The following is a 20,807-nucleotide window of genomic DNA, read 5'->3' as shown; positions in this document are numbered from 1 at the left end:
AAACCAAAACATACTTTTGGCTGCGTACAATGAGCCTAAATTCAAAAATAAAATAAGAATACACAGTTCCCTAGTATCATGGTTTATGAAAATTACATTTATTTTATTCGAGTGAAATATCATTTTAAATAGATGATACGCAAATAAAAAAATTGATTAAAACATTAGGTATAATTACCATGAATTAAATATAAGTAATAACTAATAAGTACCTATGTAATTTATGCATAGCAATCAATAATCATAATGTAACATTAAATACGTCCAAAAAAAATATGCTTATTTTAATTATAAATAAGATGAGTATTAAAAGAAAATACAAACAAATTGAATGAATTATTTTATTTGAATTGAAATCATTACAATTGAAACCATACATAATATAAATAAAAGTGTGTATAGGTACCTACCTCTTTTATTATACATAACTATAGCATGTATAACTTATATTGTGTATAATATTTTTTCAATCACAAGATTTACTTAATTGGCTTAAAAAAAAATATATATGAAAATTACAATAACATACAAATTTGTTAAGCTTTAATTTAAAATTCAATATAATTCTGTACAAATTATGTATTACAGTAAAAAATATGTTGACTGACATTTGTTACAAACATCATGAAATTACAACTAATTTAATAATATTATTTGCTGGAAGAACCACCTTTTTATGGTCATTATTAATAGGTAAAACAATAGTTGTTGCTGTAATACATAAATAATATTAAAATTAAAAAAGTCACCATTACTTGAAAGTACATCAAAATAAGTTTTAATTTGTTTTCTATTTTATACAAAATACTATTAATCATATTACGAGAGCATTATCACAATTTACAATCAGTAGTATAAGGTAAAAAAAAATTAAGGTCTAGCATACAATAAACATGCTTACAAACTTCTATATTTTGGTTCTAAGACAGATACTACAATACAAAAAGAAAAAAATGTATGGATAATTGTAAAAAAGAATACAATATAAATTTTTTTTTATTTATTAAATTTTTAATGTTTTTCAAAATCAATTTTCAATAATGGTACCACAAATAAGAACCAATTTGTACCAATAATTATTGTAAAAACACTGTTCCACCAGGTAAATTAAGTTTAAAAAAAAGAGGATAATCAATGTAAAATTGGTTTTAAATTATTGATATTGAATTTGTATTATTTTGTTTCATTCAAATTTTAAAATACATAATCTGGTCCAGCCATGTCAATAGCCCATCTAAACTTGTCTCTTTGTGTTTTATTGTATATCTTCTCAATAGGAACATTGAACTTTTTGCACCAAGCTACTGATATACGCGGATCCAAATAATTTAATTTGGACGTACCCAAAGCAATTGTCTTGTTTTCTTCCTTGTCAGTTTCTTGAACTTCTAATTTAGTCAATTGTTCTTTTAATCGTTCTAAAGCCTTTTTTCTCTTTTCTAACTGAGTCTTGGAATGCACACTGCCGTCTTTCACATCTCGTTTGGCTTGTTTATATTGCTCCTTAGCTTCTTTTACTGCTGCTCTTTTAGTTTGAATTTTTTCCTTAAGGTTTCCCATTGACTTTTCGTGTGTTTTTGGTACAGCACGTTGATGGTTACACAAAATAGCAACTGCACGATTAGCTCGATTATATTGTAAGATTTTCTCCGCTACAGACACATTTGGATCAGTTAATTTTTCTAGTTGTTGTTGAAGTGTCCATGAAGCATTGAATGTACGGAAAACTTTTGCGGTGAGTCCATCCATGAGTTCATGCAAATGTTGATTCAATATTGATGTGTTCAAGCGATCAAATAAATCATCACTACCTTTTTTATTTTCCATAAATATCTTCAAGTTTTTGAAAACTCTTTTTTCTACAGGTACTTCGTTGTAATATCTAATGGAATCTTTACCAAGAAAATCAAATACAACTACATATTCTTTATCATTAAATTCTTCATGTAATTGTATGTGTTCCACACGTAAAGAACAACAGCCTACAGTATCAGCTTGGTCTTCGTCTTTTTCATTTCCTGCTCTCAGTGCCAATTTATCAATAAAATACAAAGCAACTGATCTTTGTCTAACATGCATTTCACGAGATTTCCAGTCATTAATATAATTTTCTCTTATCTTATCAATAGATTTTGCTAATCTTCTAGCAGTCTCATACTTTTGCCAATCTTTTTCTCCCTTAAGTTTAGAAGATGGATTTAACATAACATATTTAACTTGCCCTTGAACGTTTTCTATCCAGCTAGCAAGCCATGTTACACCAAAGTCATGTCTAACTTCTTTCCATTTATGACCAAGTGGGGGTTTTGGTATATTAGAATCTTTGCTACAATTAATTAAGACATCCTCAGGCATTACTCGTTTTTTCAACATACCCATTTTAGGATGTTCACCTCTTCCTCTAAATAAACCAGGTGGTTCTATTTTGAAATTACCAATTTTTTCTTTGTGACCATCAATAGTACAAAACCCATACTCTTTTTGCAAAGCTTCATTTTCTTCTTTTATTTTCTTTTTTTCCTCTTTACTCATGGCTTTACGTTCTTCTGACTTTTTAGTAAAATATACACTCATTTCTTTAAAGTTACATAATGAGAGATCAGTTATTAACTCCTTTTCTTTTTGTGTCATAGTTTTGCGCCAGTCTTTAAGAAAGTTCTTATTAAATACTTCTTTTGTTGTATAATCGTGGTCAAGCATTTTGGCATAGAATGTTGCTACTTCTTCAGCCAACTCTGAAAGAACTACATGTTTACCATTGTAATAAAATTTAACATAACTCGGTAAAGGTTCATATGCTGGAGCAAAAACCGGTCCTTTATGTTCTAAAAACTTCCATTTAACACCATCGTCTTTTTTCTCTTCTTCCCACCATTTCCATACTTCTTGCGGTTCTTCTTCTTTTTTTTTCTTTGGGGTACCTTTAACAGGACTTTCTTTTTGAGATGTATTATTTTCTTTTTTTACTTTATGCTTAGAATCTTTAGATGAATGATTTCTATCTTTTTCTCTATGTTTACTCTTATGTTCCTTATCTTTTTTATGTTTTTTATGACTGCTGTTGTGTTCTTTTTTAATATGCTTTGTTCGAGCGCTCAGAGGAACATCATCTTCACTACTGCCAGAATGTTTGCGTTTTCTATTTGATAAAGGTATGTCATCATCAGACTGTACTTCTTCCTTTATAGAAAAATCATCATCACTTTGTTTCCTCTTGTGGCTGGACATATTAAAGTCACCATCATCAGAAAAATTTTCGTCCTTAATACTATGATTTAATTTGTAATCTCTTTTAATCTGGGAATGATAACCTGAATCATAGGGCTCATCTTTGTATTCTCGTTTAATTTCTTTCTTAACACCATTTTTTTCGTGTTCCTGTGGAAATAAAAAAGAACAATTTTAAATAATATTTTATGACTCATATAGGCCCCTTTTATCTAATTATAATTTTATTACCAAACTAAAATGTATACTACAAAAAAAAAAAAATAAATAGGTATAAAGCCATAACTAATAAAGGAATTCAATTTTTAAGTAAAGAACAAAAAGTTTATGATCAAAAATTATTAAATAGTGATTGACAAAAAAAGGCCTTGTGTACATTATTTAAAAATGTTACCTTTGATTTATATAAAAACCTCATGTACACCTATTCAACTTGATCGGTGTTCAACTGAATAGACATGAATCACTCATAAGAAAATTGTGGATTGTCTGTTGATGTTGAGAAACAAAAATAAATATTTAATTCATAAAAATCTTGAAATAACCAAACACTTGTGAAGATAAAAACACTAATAATGATAACTGTTTATTAAACAAAAAAAAATTAAATACTAGGCTGATAAACCTATATGTACAGTAAAATTAATATTATTAACAGTAGTTGAATAGGCGTATATAGAGTATATTTATTTAATTTTAATTTTTAATTGTATTTACACAAGATTTATTAGCTACTTTTAAAAAAAAAAAACTCAAATGTATACCATGCGATATATTTACAGTAACTAAATATGTATTTATGTTTAAAACGGGATTCCATGACAGTTTTACTAAATTTAAAATCTCATAAAAATTGAATGGACCAATAAATAATAGATGACTATTTCATAAATATATAAAATAAATATTTATGGGTTCATTAAATATTAATATATTTTGATAAACCTGATAAAATATATGAAATGACAGTCATAAGCTTGTAAACAAAGTTTTATACAATGTCAAATGATAATAAAAATTGTTCTATGATATTGTAAACTTAAATTAAACTATTCAACTAAATATGGGATGAAAAAAAAACACAGAAGTGTGTTTTACTAAAACTAAAAGATGATTTATTATTTGTGAAAAATGACACTTAAGTCTGTACAATTTCAGTAGCACACTAAAAAAAAAAAATATTGTTTATCATTATATACATAGGTAATAAGTATCAATAATTAAAAATTTGGTTAAAACAGGAATAAAGGAATAAAGTGAAAAAATATATAGGAACACCTTAAGACTAATTTGTGACAACTGACTAGAAAATATCATTACATATTACTACTAATATGTTGAGATCTAATAGTTAATAAAAAAAAAAAAAATAAACAAATCTATCTAGTATGAAAATGTAATATCAATCTAATTCATAATAGTCTTTAATAATTTGATTAACATTAGAAAAATTGTTTTTAAAATCGTTGATATTTGTATTATATTGAATATAATGATGTATAAATGCTTTATGGGAAAAAGCTCGTTTAGCTAATTTTATTACAGAGTTTAAACCAGAAACATTGGTGGAGTTATTTGACAATAAACTTAAATATTTGGAACCCATAAAATGTCTTTGTTGATACATTTGCAAAAATTTGTGTTCTTCTAAAATATGTTTAGAAAAAGATAAAGTATTTAACTTTTCAAAAAAATTTAATTTGTTGACATCATTGGAAGTATCACCTCGATATACAACAACATTTCCAAACGATACACAATGTAATGCATTTAACAAGCGTACAGTTTGATTCACAATTGCTTCCCATCTTGGAGTTGATTCATAAGAAGAATATTCTCTTCTGTAATTTGGAGACGATATTAATCTTAAAATTTTATATTTTTTATCATGTACAAGAGACAGAAAATAAGGGAACGTTTGATGTTCTACTGGTTGAAAAATAGATATTAATTGTTTGCAACCTATTTGATTTAAATCATCAAATGAAACTTTGACCTCTGAATGTCCAGCTTGACAAACTTCTTGTAAAACAGAATTTTCGAATAAAAAAATACAATCTGATATACTGTACAGTTTGCTAATAGTAAAAGAAGTATTGTAATTTTGGATAGCATCTTTAGACTGATATGGCATGACAAAAACTACAATAAAAGAAATTTTAGGAAAATCTTGTTTTAATTTTTCAAGTATAAAACATGCTGATCCAGCACAACCGCCTGAAGGTGATAATATAATTAAAAAATATTCAATTTTATCAATTTTATTTATTTCAAATCTCAATCGACTAGAAACATCTTCAAACATTTCAGGACCTTTCACATAATAACAATATGACCAGTTATTTGTTGATCCATCAATAAAATTAAATCCTAATGAATTTTGTCCAAATCCCCAATTACTATTTTTTGATTTTGTCAAAGTATCACCAATATTAGGATCTCCTATATCTATTAAAATTGACCTGGGTTCCAAATAACCATTAGATTTTAATTCAAAGAAACAAGACTCACTTGTATGTTTGTACTCTTGATTAACATGTTGAGTAACAATAGGATCAGAAGTGTTATTGTCATTAAAAATAGTGGAATAAAAACTATGGGTAAAACGTATTCCACAAGTACCAAAACAAATGGTTAGTACAGACATAATATCGTAAAATTAATAAATAAAATATTGATAAAAAAAAACAATTTTTAGTAACTAACCCTATCACGCTTCTTTGATTTTTCATGTTTCCGATCACTGGACTCTCGATCTTCTGCAAAAAAATAATAACAATATCAATGAAATTTGCTAGGTTACAAAATGATTTTACAGTAATTATTGGTAAATAAATAACAAATAAAAATTTTTAATTTGTAGATTAATTCAAATTGAACTAAAATGACATAGTATTATATTTTATTAGATACTTATAAAGGAAAACAAATTATAAAGTTTAAAATACGTTTTACTTATAAAAGTTCCAAGCACAAATATAATATGCATTTAATAATTACAAATTAATTTCTAGTTAAATCAACTAATATTTACTTGGGTTTCTATCTAATTAGTATCCATTAATATGATTATTGTAAAGAGTAAATATTCCAATAACAAAAATAAGCCAAGTTTTTATTTATAAGACGTTGGTTTTAATAATTATTATTATACATAACATGTATAATAGTTAAGGAGATAGATTCTTAATATTTACATTTTTTATAGATAATAAGCATGTTTTACCTAATTTAAAATAATTTAAATTATTTCTAACCATTAATAAATTATTAAAAAATGTAAATATTAAAAATCTATCCAATCAATGCACAGGAAATATTTTTATTTAAAATATATATATATATATATATATATATATATATACATTAGGTGCCTTTGCCCTAAACTGATCCAGTTGTTGTCGTGGAATAACTCTGATCCTATATTTTATGGGAGATAGCCAGATAAAACTAATGTTGGTATAGCAGCCCCTTAATAAATAAATAATATTTTTGGTAAGTAGATATTAGATAGATATTGATAATTTATTAATGAATCTTAAAAATATTTTAATTTTATAGTGAAAGTATTAAATGTACACAAGCCCAATTCATACATAATATATATTATGTATATATATTTTTAAGGATTTGAGTCTTAAGACTTTGTGACTCAAAGATACTGATTGATAAATAGATAGTTAATATGGAATATATTAAGGTTAGGTTAGGTACTTAAACACACTAAAACGTATAGGTATTATCATTAGTTCCTAGGTACTACTCTTTAATATTTAGATAGGTAGGATAAGTAGGTATAGTTTGAAAAAATGCAAAATTTAAGTTAAAGGTGGGTAAAGATAATGAATAAGCTACTTCTATTTAAAATAATTTATGTTTAAAAATAAATTAAATTAATGTTCTAGGCTTTGTACCACACCTGTATAATAAAATGGAAAATTGTAACATTGCTTACACACCCGAATAACAAAATGGTATACAGTTTCATATGAAGTATCATACATATATTTTACATTCATCAATTTAGGCAATCTATTTAATGTCAATAATTGAGTAAAAATATCATGTGAACATGTAACAGTTTGTCTTTTTGGTAAACTGATATAAATACGATTTAAGAAATATGTATAATATCCTTGACTGGGTTGCTGAATCACTGACAAAAGATGGATCACCAAATTTACACGTGCTGTACTGATCACCATTTAATTTTCTTAATAGGTATTTAAGCACATGTGCATGATATAAATGTACATAGATAATCAATCACGATCTTCAACCATAATAAATATAACAACTTAGATACAGATATTATAAATAAGAAATAAACATTTTGCATTAAAATAATTTCACTGATTGAGAATATAGATATCTCACCGATATTGTACTACCTTGTAATAATAAACATTTTTAGTTTTTACAGGGATTTTGAGGTTATGGTTAAATTATAATGGGTAAAAAGATAAACAAATAAATACTTGTATACCTGAAATTCAATTATTATTATAAAATATTTTAACTTGTAAATTAAAATAAATAAGTATCAGTAATAGTTATGCTTACTTACAAATTATAATCAAAATTGGTAAGACACAATGAGTATCTGTAAAAGTTTGAATGATAACCCCCTGGATATACTTAATACTAAGCCTTAACTAATTGTTATTTTAGTTTAGAATCAATAAAACTTAAACAAATATAGATCACAAATGATAAACTTAAATGTGGTAAGTATAATATTGTATTAATGAATTGCTCAACAATATCCAATAAAAAAAATTAACCAATTACAAAATGAATCAAATCAGAATAAAAAATTTGAGAACAAATTGTAAATCACAAATCACCAGCTGATTTAAAGGAATCAAACATCTGTAATGATTTAAAAATCTATAGGGAGGTTAGGTACCTAGTCCATTTACCAATTGTCATTTAAACATGACAAAATAAGATATTGTGCGCGACCTGTAATATTCCATTAGTTATAGATGTTATCTATATCTATAGTAACTTGATAAGTAGGTATAATAATGTATGTCTGCTTTTATGTGTTTATATGTAAAACAGAATATTGTGCAGTAAACATATAAAATTACGGTTGATTTTCTGTGACCACAGCATCCTGCTGTTTAACATTTTATAGTAAGATAAGCTTGACCTATAGGCTATAAGTACACCTGAAATTTAAAAACTATTTTACAACAGCTATCAAGTAGTCTAAAACCCTTAGAGCATGTTGGAAAACAAAATAATATAAAGACGAAAACAGGAAACACAAAGGTGGTAAACTCACAGCGATTTTCGGTGGGAGACAGACACGAGATTATTGGCGGAAAACTTTACGGACCATAATAACATATAAGTAAATATAATAGTATTAAGTGATTAACTATAAAAATTATCGAATAATTACCGGCCATTTTTCTGTTCACGTGGATGACGAAACGAGGTAGAACACTGCTGCTGACGTCGCGTTATAGGTAGAATGCCGCCGCTGTTGGTATGAAGTAGTAATATGATATTACTTAGTAGTTAGGCGATGATCAGCGACTAAGCTGTAGTACCAACAACCAAAATTTGCACAGATTCTATCGTTTCTGTGACAATAACGATAATCTTACAGTAGGTAGTACTCTACAATAATGGATAACCGACGATATAAAGTAGCCCAATGAAGTCGTGATGGTAGTTGTAGCAGAAGTGGCGAAATGAACGATATTAAGTAAAGGTATTAAGACGTGTTAACTGAAAAATGACGACAAATCGACGAGCGAGTGATGGTGGTGGTGGTTCGTCGGTTTTTTAGCAGAACGACGTCCGCCGGCTGTAGTCATGCGCTGCGATCCCGTCGGTTTTGTCGGACGGAAGCCGAACGCATAATAATGACGACAATGATCGTCGGTCACGAATTCGGTTAAAACGCGACGACAGACCGCCGACACACTCGAAATGAAACTACACAACCGGCCGGAAACGCCGTAAGCGAGAAAAATAAATCGAACTCAGATCGGAGCGGCGTAGCGTCTGAGAATTTGCGTGTGCCGTGCGTGTGTGTAATGTATTAGTGTGTATGTGTGTGTGTGCGTGTCGTGGACGATTCGGACTTGCACGAAATTTCACGTACACGGTACACACAAGTCACAAGTACGCGAGACTACACGATGACGGCGGCGTCGGTCGGTGGCGACATAGAGTCATAGAGACGGTCCACAGCCGCGGCAGACGAGTGCATTGACTTTTTTTGTTTAATCATACGATCCGGCAACGCCGCTGCCGCGCAATGTTGCCAAATCAATAAAAATAGGCGGCAACGGCGAAATTCGTATTTTACACGATGTTCGTCCGCCTAGTATCACTGGCAGTGCCGGATTAACGTACAGGCCAAGCAGGCCCGGGCCTAAGGGCGCCTTAATTTTAAATCACATAAAGGGCGCTGTCTATCGTCTATGACGTCCAGTACAAGTGGCAAAAACACGAAATTGACGTTCCCTTGTAATAGTTCTGACTAGAGTAAATAGTAATAACATTTTAAATATAAGTATATAGTAATAGTATTTTCAATATTATGTCATTTTTAGAATAACTACAATATGTATTTATAAAAATAAACATATCGTGATAAGCAAAGATAGCAAATCAAGGAAATAATAAATTTACAATTATTTTAATTAATATTTAATATTACAATTTAGTTACAATAAATTGTAATTTTTAATCATAACACAAATAGGCAGCACATTATATCTGCTCCACATATCACTATTCCCCCCAAAAATGTGAGTAATTATCAACAATTATATTATTGAAGACAGATTTATGTTAAGCAAAATCCATCCAAGTTATTCATTATTTAATTTTAATTTATATGTTATGTTTTTATGGCTTTGCAAGCATAGTGCATCGTATTTTCGTATAGGAATATGAATATTATGAGCCTTAAAATTTAAACATCTAATTACGATTATTGTTTTTTTGAATTTTATATAATTTTTAATTTAACTAAATCATGGTAATATAAAATAAATTTTGCAAACAAGTTGTATAAGAAGTTTTTTATAAGTATATTAGGGCAAAATGTCCTTATTACTTGTTAATAAATAAAAATGTTTTTTAAGGGCTTTATGTTATACGGGCCTAGGGACGCCAAATCTCTTAATCCGGCACTGATCACTCGCGTACTTTTTGAACGGAAACTTCATTGGCTTTTTACATACGGTCTGGGAACAAAATTGTTACAGAAAATTGGAGTGTATCGTTACGAATAGCTTCAATATCGAACGTTCAAGAAGTTATGTAATGTGGTATACAACTAGTAAAACGCGCAGACCCATAACGGACTGACTTCGATATGAGTCGTTATGGATCGAATTTTTCTTATAGAAAAATTGTCTACCGTCATGTATTTAAAAAAATCAAAAATTGTTCTAAAATGATAATATTAATGTATTATATATTAATTATACATGATACATAAACATATTAATTATTATTTATTATTCGCAGAGCCGAACTTAGAGGGGGGCTGCAGCCTCAGGCCCCTGTTGATATTTAATTATTAACGTGGCACTGTGAAATTTTATGATACTATTGTTTACATAGTTTACCTTTCAGTCTACAGTTTATCATTATATACATTTTGTTGGTCAGTTTCGCATTATTAGTACAATCGGTACATTATAGTTGTTATACTGTCGTAATGATGTTAAATTATTAAATTAGTTTTTAGTCGAGTTTGAGAGTTTTGTTCGTTACTAGTATGTGCCAAAAACTATTGAATTTTGAAAATGTCTGAGTAAAAAAGCATTTATCTCAGTGGTTATGCAAAACAAAAATTAAAGAAGGAGGCTGAAGACGCAGTAAGCAAGTTACCTAAATTAACGATTTTTTTGAAATTATCAAGAGTGCAAACAAAGTAACTAACATACTTGATTTTTCAGATCTAATTCAAAAGTTTAGTGAACTGAAATCTAGAAAAAAACCGTTGTCTTAAATTCTAAATCATGGACATTTTTTGATTATTTACATTGAATAATGTTGAAAAATGCATTACTACTTTGACTTTGTGTACAATGTACATGATGTATATTATAAACATTTGTTTAAATTAAAAACTGTATCTACAATTCTTTACTTATATTTATTTGTATATTAACATAATAATATGATGACTTCTCGAACGCTGTGGGTTTAGGGTGATAGTACGAAAACAAAATGGCGGATATGCCACTGATACTATTATCTCTGCCGAAGACTGTACGTTGATAAGAGATATCGAATTTGTTATCGTCAAGTAATAACACTTTATACAAAATTCAAATTTGGTGTTTTCACAAATTGTAATTTTTATTTTCTCTAGGTTTTTCGTCTTTCTTTAGTTATTTTGTCGACATGTTGAAAATAACGTCCGCTGTAGGAATACAAGCTGTCTCTATGCTGAAGCACGGACGGAACCCCTGTTATGTCGCACTCCAATGCCTTGGTAGATTGGATACAAAGTTACAGTGGGATCAAAAACTCTCATCATCTACATTTCTCAATAAAATTGTTAGTAACCGTTGTTGTTTACATCATTCAGTCCGGTGTTATGCCAAAAACAAAGACAAGAAAAGCAATAAAGGTACATAGTAATATTGCATTTTCTGAAAATGTTTGAAATGATGATAAATACCAATAAATTATGCAAATAATTTGCTATTCTTTTTAATGTTTGAGTATTAATTTTTAAGGTCAGAAAAAAGTAACTATTGATGAAAAGCTTTTGGCTGAGCACTTTAAATACAATACCATGAAAATCGAAATGGAAAAAGCTGTGACTGCATTAAAGAATAACTATATTAAAAATCTATCCTTAAGATCTTCTACAGGTATATAACAAATAAAATAATTAAATTCATCATACATTATAATTTATTATATTTATCATTAACAGTTAAAGTCTAAGACAACTAAATTTGATTCACTCATGAAATATTGTTAAAATCAATGCAATTACTTATTTATTATTAAATGGAGTATGAAATGTATATGAACTGGTAATGATTAATTAATAAAAAACAATTTATTAAGCAGTTATATTATAACTAACAACATTTATATCTTTATATTAAAATTTTAGGAGCTTTGGATTCGCTTCCAGTTACATTTGAAGGTGATGAATATGTTATTCAAGATTTAGCACAAATTGTGAGAAAAAATCCTAAAACAATAATTTTGAATATGGTATCATTTCCACAAGCTATTCCAGCTGTTTTAGAATCATTAAAAGCATCTGGCATGAATTTAAATCCTCAACAAGATAAAACTTCTATATTTATACCAATACCTAAGTAAAGTATTAAAATAAAACATTTTGGAAATACCTAAGTAATTTTTTATATTTTCATATTATAGAGTTACAAAAGAACATAGAGAAAACTTAAGCAAAGGTGCAAAAGCACTTTTTATCAAAACCAAAGATACTATTAAAGAATTACAAAATAAAAATATTAAATTATTAAAAGACAATGACACATTGGCAACAGATTTGGTACACACTTTGCAAGATCAGGTACTTAAGAAAATTATGTTCTTTCTAATTTAAGTTCTTGTTATTTATTTAAACAACTTTCTTGTTTCCTTACATCATTAAATAACATTAAGTATAATTCTTTAAACAAATTAAAAGTTTATATTTCCTCCAGTCTTAAATTTAATCAAATTTTACTTTTTGTATAAAAAAAGAATAAACAAATTAAAAGAAAGAAAACTGTAATATTTTTTAAAATATTTTTATGAATTAAATTTATTTAAAATACAAAAACTTCTATTTATTAAGTTATTTTTTTTATACATTTTTGAAAATGTCTGTTAGATTTTTTGAATTTTTATTTTATTTAGTAGTAATGCAATACCTACAAAAAAATGATATAACTAATGCTCTAAGCCCTTGCTGCTATTGTATACGACCCACTTTAAGTTCTATAACGATAAAAAAAAATTTTATACCTATATTTTAGAATTTTAGACAGTATTTTTTTTAGTTCCCTGCCCCCCCCCCCATAGTTGTACCAATGATTTCTACCTTGTATACCAAATGTTATAGAAGTTATTATGACAATAAAAGTATAGAAGAACTGATAAGTTTGTAAATAAATAAATTCATATTAAATTAAATCTACATGTAGAATGTCTTTATTATTTTTAATAAGTTATAACACAAATATTTTTAAACATAAAAATATGTTAAAATAGTATTAATATTTGGTACTAGTCAATAATAAAAAAAATATAGTTAAATTAATCTAGTATGGTTTGTTGGATGTACATAATTTGCACAAATATTTATAAATAAATAATTAACTAATAATAATAATTTTTTTTTATTATAAAGTGTTCTTGACAGAGTCATCTAACTCATTGATAATATTAATTAACATTTTAGTAGTTTAACAATTGATAATGCATAATGATTTACAATAATAATAATTAGGTAGGTATGTATTAAACTAATAGAAAATCTTTTCAATTTAAGCTAATCTTACAGTGTATTATTTGATCAATTATAATATTTGTTGTATTAAATAAGTAAATATAATATTTGCAACCCAAGTATAAAAAGGTTTTGTGTAAAAATACAGTTATAGCTTTATCTTGTACTTGTAGAGTAAAATTAACATAATTTATTTATCTATTTTTATGTACCTAATATATAGATTACTGCATTGGCTGATAAATATGTACTGGATGCACAACGGATAATGGAAGAAAAACAAAGTGAACTCAAGGGTGATTCATAGTGTTTGTACATTTACACGAGTTGTAATTTAATCTTAGTGGTAGTTTCTTCTACCAAGGTACATCCCAAAAATGATTAAACTCTTTTGTTCAGTTAGATTTATACTTACCTGTTAATTTTTAATCTGCTGTAGAAACCAGTTTTAATACTTGATTAATGTACTATCAATACTGTACATTTTTGTTCATTAAAAATTATATGCATGAATGTATATTGTATATACATAATATATATTTATATATGGCTTATTATTATTACCTACTTATCTATACTTGTTGTCTGTTGACGACCCCTGACAACAGAATACTTGTTGTTATACACAAACCTTTTATCACTATCATTGCTTTATTCTTCTTATTTTTGGTTTATTTTTCTTATTCTTTTTATTTTAAACCAGACTACCTACCTACATTAGGTACTGAATAAGTAAATTAATATGTATAATATTAACCAAGAAATATTTCTACAAAACAACGCAAATAATAATTAAAGGTAAGTAATAATAAGTTTATTAATTTATAAGTTAGGTATCACTATCATTTAATATATCATGTACATATACTAAATAAAATACGTGGATGATTTAACTAAAAAAAATTGAATTTTTTACTTGAATATCTATTAGTTTAATTCTAACTTTTTTTTTACATAAGTAAACAATATTATGGGCACTAATTATTTCGTATTTATTCTAGTATTTATTAAAAAAAAACTGATTAATTTGAAGGATGTCTTAAGTTCTCAATGAGTAAACAGTACCTAATCAATTGACATTGTTTTACTATGTTTTATTTTAATCCATTAAATATGCCGGAGTAGGTATTTAATACGTCAGTAGACCTTGAAGGTTTTAGTTGTTCAAATGGATATTGGGGAGCGTGCAGGTGCTGCGGACAAGATAGGTACCTATCGTCATTGAACCTCAACTTGTGTTCGTTGCTACAGCAATTTCATTTAAGTATAATGTGTTGTCGAAGAATTTAGTGTACGAAAGTGTTATGTGTAGACGTCAAACTTTTCCATATTCAAGTCTATAAAACTGTAAGTGAATTCAAATTTTAATTAAATAGGTATAAGCAATTACATCCCATTAGTTGATATTTCATTACTTATTAGTATTACAAAACAATAAACTTTATTCGGATCTTAGAATAGGTACCTAGTACCTACATAGGCAGTGGCCTGGTAAACGACGTTTGTCTAATGCAATTACTTAGCCCTCGAAATTTATGTTGAGTTTAAAAATTAAAATTTGAGTGGTTGAAAGTATATTCAATTAACATAATATTTTTTTATATTAAATTGTTGATGGCCTATGAAAATTCTAAACTTTATTTTTAGATTATATATTATTTTGTAGGGGTATAGTGGGTGGGTCATTGTTTAAATACTTTACTTAGAGATAAGGGTTTGAAATATGCTCGCCACGCTACTGTATATGTAACATATACATCTAGCTGGAGCTTTGGTGCCAGTCCCTTTAATATACATATTTATTCAAAATTAAATGCCTATACCTATAATTTGAATACCTATACAGCTATAACTAATTATATACAATACTACACTTAACTAATTATAAACAATTTTTTCATTAGTCCTTACATATTATATTTAAGAAGCTATCATTTTAATAGATATCCGATATGTATTTACAAATTCCTCAATTAATTATGATATAGAATAAATTAATATGGGTAATATTTCGAATTTAAGTTAATACACTATAATACTATATATAGACACCTACCTACGAAATAAGTTATAAATTATGTTTTATACCCAATAAATGATAGGTACCTACAAAAATAAGATACTTGCACAAATATTAAAATTTAATATAAACATATTCTATTATATTATTACCTATTAATTAAGCTAAACAAATATTTTATAAATAACTAAAAATCTAGGTTATTATATATTAATTATACGTACGTACTTATTGCCTATATAATATATTATTATAGTAAAATATATTAGTCATTAAACAATAATAATAATAATAATAAGAATATGATAATTTAAAAAAATAGTATGAACTGTTTGTATGTACAATATATATCTACCTACACACTGATTCATTAGACCTCGGTAATGTTTGCGTTTCCAACGAAACCGTCATGTCCGATCGCAATCGGTGAAATGCAATGACCTATTGGGTAATACCAAATAAATATTGAGTAGGTTACGGAGTACGATTCAAATAAGTCTCCTTTTTTCACCTTCAACGATTTCCCGGCAATTCTATAGTTTCCACGTGCAAAACTTATAGGTCATTGCAGAACCAATGTTTTATAAAAAAAAATACCCATAGGCAATGATACGTACAATTTTCTCTACACTTATATTATAGTGTGTAGGACGTAGGTGATATGCAAATTCGAAGAAAACATAATAAAATAAATTAGTTCCTTATTTCATCTGCTTTACGAAAACAATTCGATTACACTAGTAAAACAGTATCTACGTCACTGTGTAGCACTATTAAGTGATTTTACTCAGATCGTTTTTGTATTTAATTTTTCAAATTGTGATTTACATAACTTAATGTTGACGATAAAAATATATTATGGAGTAATAATATAAAATACCTTACCTGTGTATATATATATATATATTAGAGTAGTTTCTTTAGTGTTTTTATATTTTATTCTTCAACCCATACCTAATGTCAAGACGTAGTAGCGTCATACCAACAACTACTAAGTATATCTGTAATATTCATAAAATCGTACAAATCCGAAGCATTTAACTAAAGAAAGGTAATTATAAATAATTATGTTCCATTTTTATTTTACAAAAAGGTTATAGAAACATTAATTAAGTACTTAGTATATTTAAAATTGAATTTTGAAAGTTTCAAAAGTCTAATTGGAGCACGACCTTCTTTAAACGATTATTTATTAAATCTATAATAAGAATTTAAAATTCAAATTACCTATCCAGTAACGTGTAATATTGATACTCGCTTTTCTTTTGTCAGTTTTATGATTGAACACAATGTTAGTTATTAAAATTTAAAAATTATTGACATGGTGTATAATATATATAATTATTACAATTTAATATTTATATAGGTGAAAAGTGAAATAATTAATTTTAATTATGGTAGGACATTACAGCGGCCAATTTTCAAAGGTAAATCATAAAATAAAAAAACAAATAAAAATTAATTACTAATTATTATAATGAAGTACAAAACTTACCAATTATTTTTTTTAAATGTTGATCTCAAGATTATGGCCATCTCTTCTTAAGCACTCTTTTAGCCTAGGTACTTGCATATTTTCCAAATTGCAAATCGCATAAATTCCAAAAATGGCGATATTCATTGGCCACCTCGATTACTTGATTTATCAGCAAATGACTTATTTTTGTGGGGGTAAAATAAAAGTAAAATTAAACAAATGAAATCTCGAAGTATTAAGAAACTAAAAAAGTAAATTAAAGGAGATATCGTACTTACACATTTGGTAGGGATACCCGTAGTGGAAAATATACAAAGTAGGCTAGAAGAGTGCTTAAGAAGAGATAGCCATCATCTTAAGGACAGTATTTTTAAATAATAAATGGCAAGTTATGTATTTATTTATAATAAATAATAATTCATTTTTATTCATTTATTAATTTAATAATTTACCTATAAAAATCGGTCGTTTCAGTGCTCCATCCTGTACATAAAAAAATAAATAAATAAATGACGGGAACGTTCAGGAATATTGATAGATAATTTTATAAGTATTTTATAATATTTAGTAGTCAGTGACTTAAGTACTTTTATCCAGTACCTACCTGAATATTAAATAATTTACCAACAAGTACATATTTCTATAAAATATAGGTTACATTATACATGCTCATAATTCGACTTTTCACTTTTTTCGTACCGGTTTTATGGCCACATTAGATCTGTTTTATCTATATGGGATAATAATTATAATACATTTTAATTTATTTCCAACGTAATATCCAAATGTAGAATTGTGATTATTCTATTTCTAATAGATAGATACCAACTTACGCAGTTACACGGCGTTATCGATAGAGCACTATACTTACACCTTACGGTAATTGGTTTATTTTTCAACTACGCTAAGTGATTGTCATTTCTCGTATTTTACAAATTTCAAACATTTAGAAAAAAATTGTGTACTTGTATTTTTATATTTTTACGTTTCTTAAAGAACAGCTGATTAAGAACTGTGTATTTAATTTAAATTTCTTTTAATAACTAACCTACAATTTTTTTATTAACAGTTAATTGTAAAAAAAAAAATAACAATTGCGTTTAATTACCTTAAACCTAGTTTAAAATATAAATATTTTGAAAATGTCATGTTGTATGGGAAATTATAGTTATAAATATTGTTATAATCAAATGTTTCAAGTTTTTACGATTAATGTGGATTTACGCTATTTTTTTTTATTTAATTCTTGTAAGAACAACTTAGGAACAATGTTGTATGAATTTTATTTAAATGTCTATAAACAACATTATATATAGCAACAATAATTTTAAAATTATCATATTATTATATCAAATATTGGAGAATTACCCTCTATACTCTATAATAGTAATTATAAATCTAATTTGCTATTGAAAACTACCCACAAAGTTATAGGTTGAAGAATTTTTGCTGCTCCTGAGTCCTTGAGTTCCTGACACAAAAAACATACATATAGTAATTACATTCATACTAATAGTCTAATTAAAGTTTTTTTCCAAATTGCGCATTGTAACGAATAATACTAATTTCACCGAGCGTACACTTCGTTTTACCTACTGTCTTTTTTTCTTATTTCTGAACTAGAAGACAAAAAGACTAATTATTTGGTGAAACGACAAATAAGCAAGATACATAAATTTCCACGATCTGCAAAGATTAAAATATAAAACAAATAAATGAATAAACAATTTCAGTGTTTAATATTTATACACATCTTATTTAAGTATTATTATTGATCATAGAATTAAGAATTGTTAAAAATATGTTCTATTTTGGAATAAGAAATTAAAAATTATATCACCATTCAAATGAGTAAAAAAAATTAAACAATTAAAGGAAATAAATTATTAAAATTTATAACTATTTTTCAAATTAGATATTTTCAAGTAATGTAAAACAAAAATGTGTGTAATGTGATCATTAATACTTTTCCAGAAAATGAATGTTTAACTTTAAGAGGACACCCCACCCTCTATTTGAAGGGTTTAAAATTAGCAATTAAAATTAAATTTTAAGAAGGTTTAAAATTTTAACTTAATTAGGTATATTTTAATACTAATTCAAAGAATTTTAAAAGTAGTTGCATTTCAGTACCATATTATAATAATTAAATTATATAGAAAAAAATATTGCTTAAGTTAAATTTATACGAATCCAATGTTTACAGTAGATTTACCGAATGTTCATATTACATTTAGAATAAAACAATATTTTTGTGCAGTATTATTTTTATTTTTTAGTTTCAATATCGACTAAATTAAAATAAATCAATTAAAAAAAAAAAAATGATCTACAAATAAAGGATTTTGACTACGTTTAAATTATTAAAAAAAAGTTATGAGATAGATGTATATGTTTTTCTTCTATATATTATATTGTGAAAATTTGATATATAATATATACTATCAGTTATAACGTTTATAACTAGATTGTTTTATTGTTTGTAAAATATTGAAGCCTTATACAATAATATTTATAGTTGAAAATATGGATCATATAATATTATAATAATTAGTGACAAAAATAATTATGATCATAATAAATAATATTGTAATATGTAATCAAAAATCAAAATCTAATTAATTTAATTTAATTAACGATGTATACTAAAAGGCATATTATCGGATATTATAGTGATTATTTATATTTATAATAGATTACATTTTATCAATCTAATCTGTTATTGAATATCATTGTATGTATATAATATATAAAATATTACATAATAATAATAATAATAATATATACGGTCCCCACTTCCCACTATGAGTTTAATAAAATACACTGCATTTTCTATACATTATGCTGCCTAATAATAATAATATAATAATCATTTCGGAAAAAAAATACAGAATAACAAGTTATTGATAAATCTACAAGTCGATGAAAATTATATTATTATCTGCAAATTTTTATAGAAATGTCATAATATTAATTTACTTACCTAGTACCTTTCTATAATATTATTATAATTATTCCTTTAATATTTATTATTATGATTAAGAAAATGTAACATTCAAATGTATAATAATCAATAGGTAGGTATGGTAAAACGTCAAGTGCTATATTTTAAAACCATTGTGGCGCACTTATGACAAGTTATAATCATTTATTTATTAATTCAAACTTGTTTGACATTGAATAGCTTATAAAGTTACAACTCACGAATAAACTTGATCTATATTTTAAAATTATTTATATATTTTTTCAAACAAATGATTATGCCGTTTTATGCTTACAGTAATTTTAAATTTTTCATAATCAATAATTATCATAAAATAAATTATAAATAACACATTTTAAAATGAAGCGTTTATACAATATGTAGTGTGCGTCCTTAATAATTATTTTAATTCCCTGTATAAAGTTTTAAATATTTTTGACAATACAATCATGTGGAGGACAAAATATTGGTCATTCAACACGATGCATTTACATAAGTAAGCCAATATTTACTAATTATCGTTACAATTTGTATGCACTAATTTATTATTATAATAAAATTCTGTACTAATATATTTCAATATTTTATATAGTTAAAACCAATACTTTATAATAATTTTATCAAATTCAAA

The 20,807-nt window shown here is 26.3% G+C and overlaps 4 protein-coding genes across 5 annotated transcripts in view; 2 read left to right on the top strand and 2 right to left on the bottom strand.

The window, feature by feature from the left end:
• Nucleotides 1–570: 570 nt before the first annotated feature.
• On the bottom strand, nucleotides 571–9,461 carry LOC113554590 (DNA topoisomerase I, mitochondrial). The gene is made up of 3 exons (XM_026958501.1): nucleotides 8,642–9,461; nucleotides 5,935–5,987; nucleotides 571–3,378 (listed from the first exon to the last, which is right to left on the bottom strand). Exons 1-3 carry the CDS (start codon nucleotides 8,646–8,648, stop codon nucleotides 1,195–1,197), a joined length of 2,244 nt encoding a protein of 747 aa, XP_026814302.1. The 5' UTR covers nucleotides 8,649–9,461; the 3' UTR covers nucleotides 571–1,194.
• LOC113554591 (tubulin delta chain-like) lies at nucleotides 4,631–5,928 on the bottom strand. The gene has a single exon (XM_026958503.1). It carries the CDS (start codon nucleotides 5,873–5,875, stop codon nucleotides 4,631–4,633), a length of 1,245 nt encoding a protein of 414 aa, XP_026814304.1. The 5' UTR covers nucleotides 5,876–5,928.
• A 1,896-nt stretch (nucleotides 9,462–11,357) lies between the features above and the next one.
• Nucleotides 11,358–14,213, top strand: LOC113554592 (ribosome-recycling factor, mitochondrial). Its single transcript, XM_026958504.1, has 6 exons — nucleotides 11,358–11,518; nucleotides 11,585–11,845; nucleotides 11,955–12,092; nucleotides 12,344–12,554; nucleotides 12,619–12,775; nucleotides 13,920–14,213. The coding sequence occupies exons 2-6, from the start codon at nucleotides 11,617–11,619 to the stop codon at nucleotides 14,001–14,003; spliced, it is 819 nt and encodes a 272-aa protein (XP_026814305.1). The 5' UTR covers nucleotides 11,358–11,518; nucleotides 11,585–11,616; the 3' UTR covers nucleotides 14,004–14,213.
• Nucleotides 14,214–14,928: 715 nt separating this feature from the next.
• Nucleotides 14,929–20,807, top strand: part of LOC113551739 (inverted formin-2-like) — a 54,357-nt gene continuing 48,478 nt past the window's right edge. For both annotated transcript variants that reach the window (XM_026954179.1, XM_026954176.1), the window contains exon 1: nucleotides 14,929–15,043. The gene's annotated coding sequence lies outside the window, so the exon portion shown is untranslated. The remainder of the gene's footprint in view (nucleotides 15,044–20,807) is intronic.

This window comes from Rhopalosiphum maidis, chromosome 2 (assembly GCF_003676215.2).
Source record: "Rhopalosiphum maidis isolate BTI-1 chromosome 2, ASM367621v3, whole genome shotgun sequence".
Taxonomy (NCBI): domain Eukaryota; kingdom Metazoa; phylum Arthropoda; class Insecta; order Hemiptera; family Aphididae; genus Rhopalosiphum; species Rhopalosiphum maidis.
The sequence above is the reverse complement of the archived record's forward strand: the minus strand, read 5'-3'. Positions and strand labels throughout refer to the sequence as shown.

Coding starts and splice junctions, on each gene's coding strand:
- LOC113554591 (XM_026958503.1), bottom strand. CDS start 5,875: ATGTCTGTACTAACCATTTGTTTTGGTACTTGTGGAATACGTTTTACC.
- LOC113554590 (XM_026958501.1), bottom strand. Junction 3,379..5,934: donor AATCAAAGAAGCGTGATAGG/GTTAGTTACTAA, acceptor TTATTTCCACAG/GAACACGAAAAAAATGGTGT.
- LOC113554592 (XM_026958504.1), top strand. CDS start 11,617: ATGTTGAAAATAACGTCCGCTGTAGGAATACAAGCTGTCTCTATGCTG. Junction 11,846..11,954: donor AGACAAGAAAAGCAATAAAG/GTACATAGTAAT, acceptor TTAATTTTTAAG/GTCAGAAAAAAGTAACTATT. Junction 12,776..13,919: donor TACACACTTTGCAAGATCAG/GTACTTAAGAAA, acceptor CCTAATATATAG/ATTACTGCATTGGCTGATAA.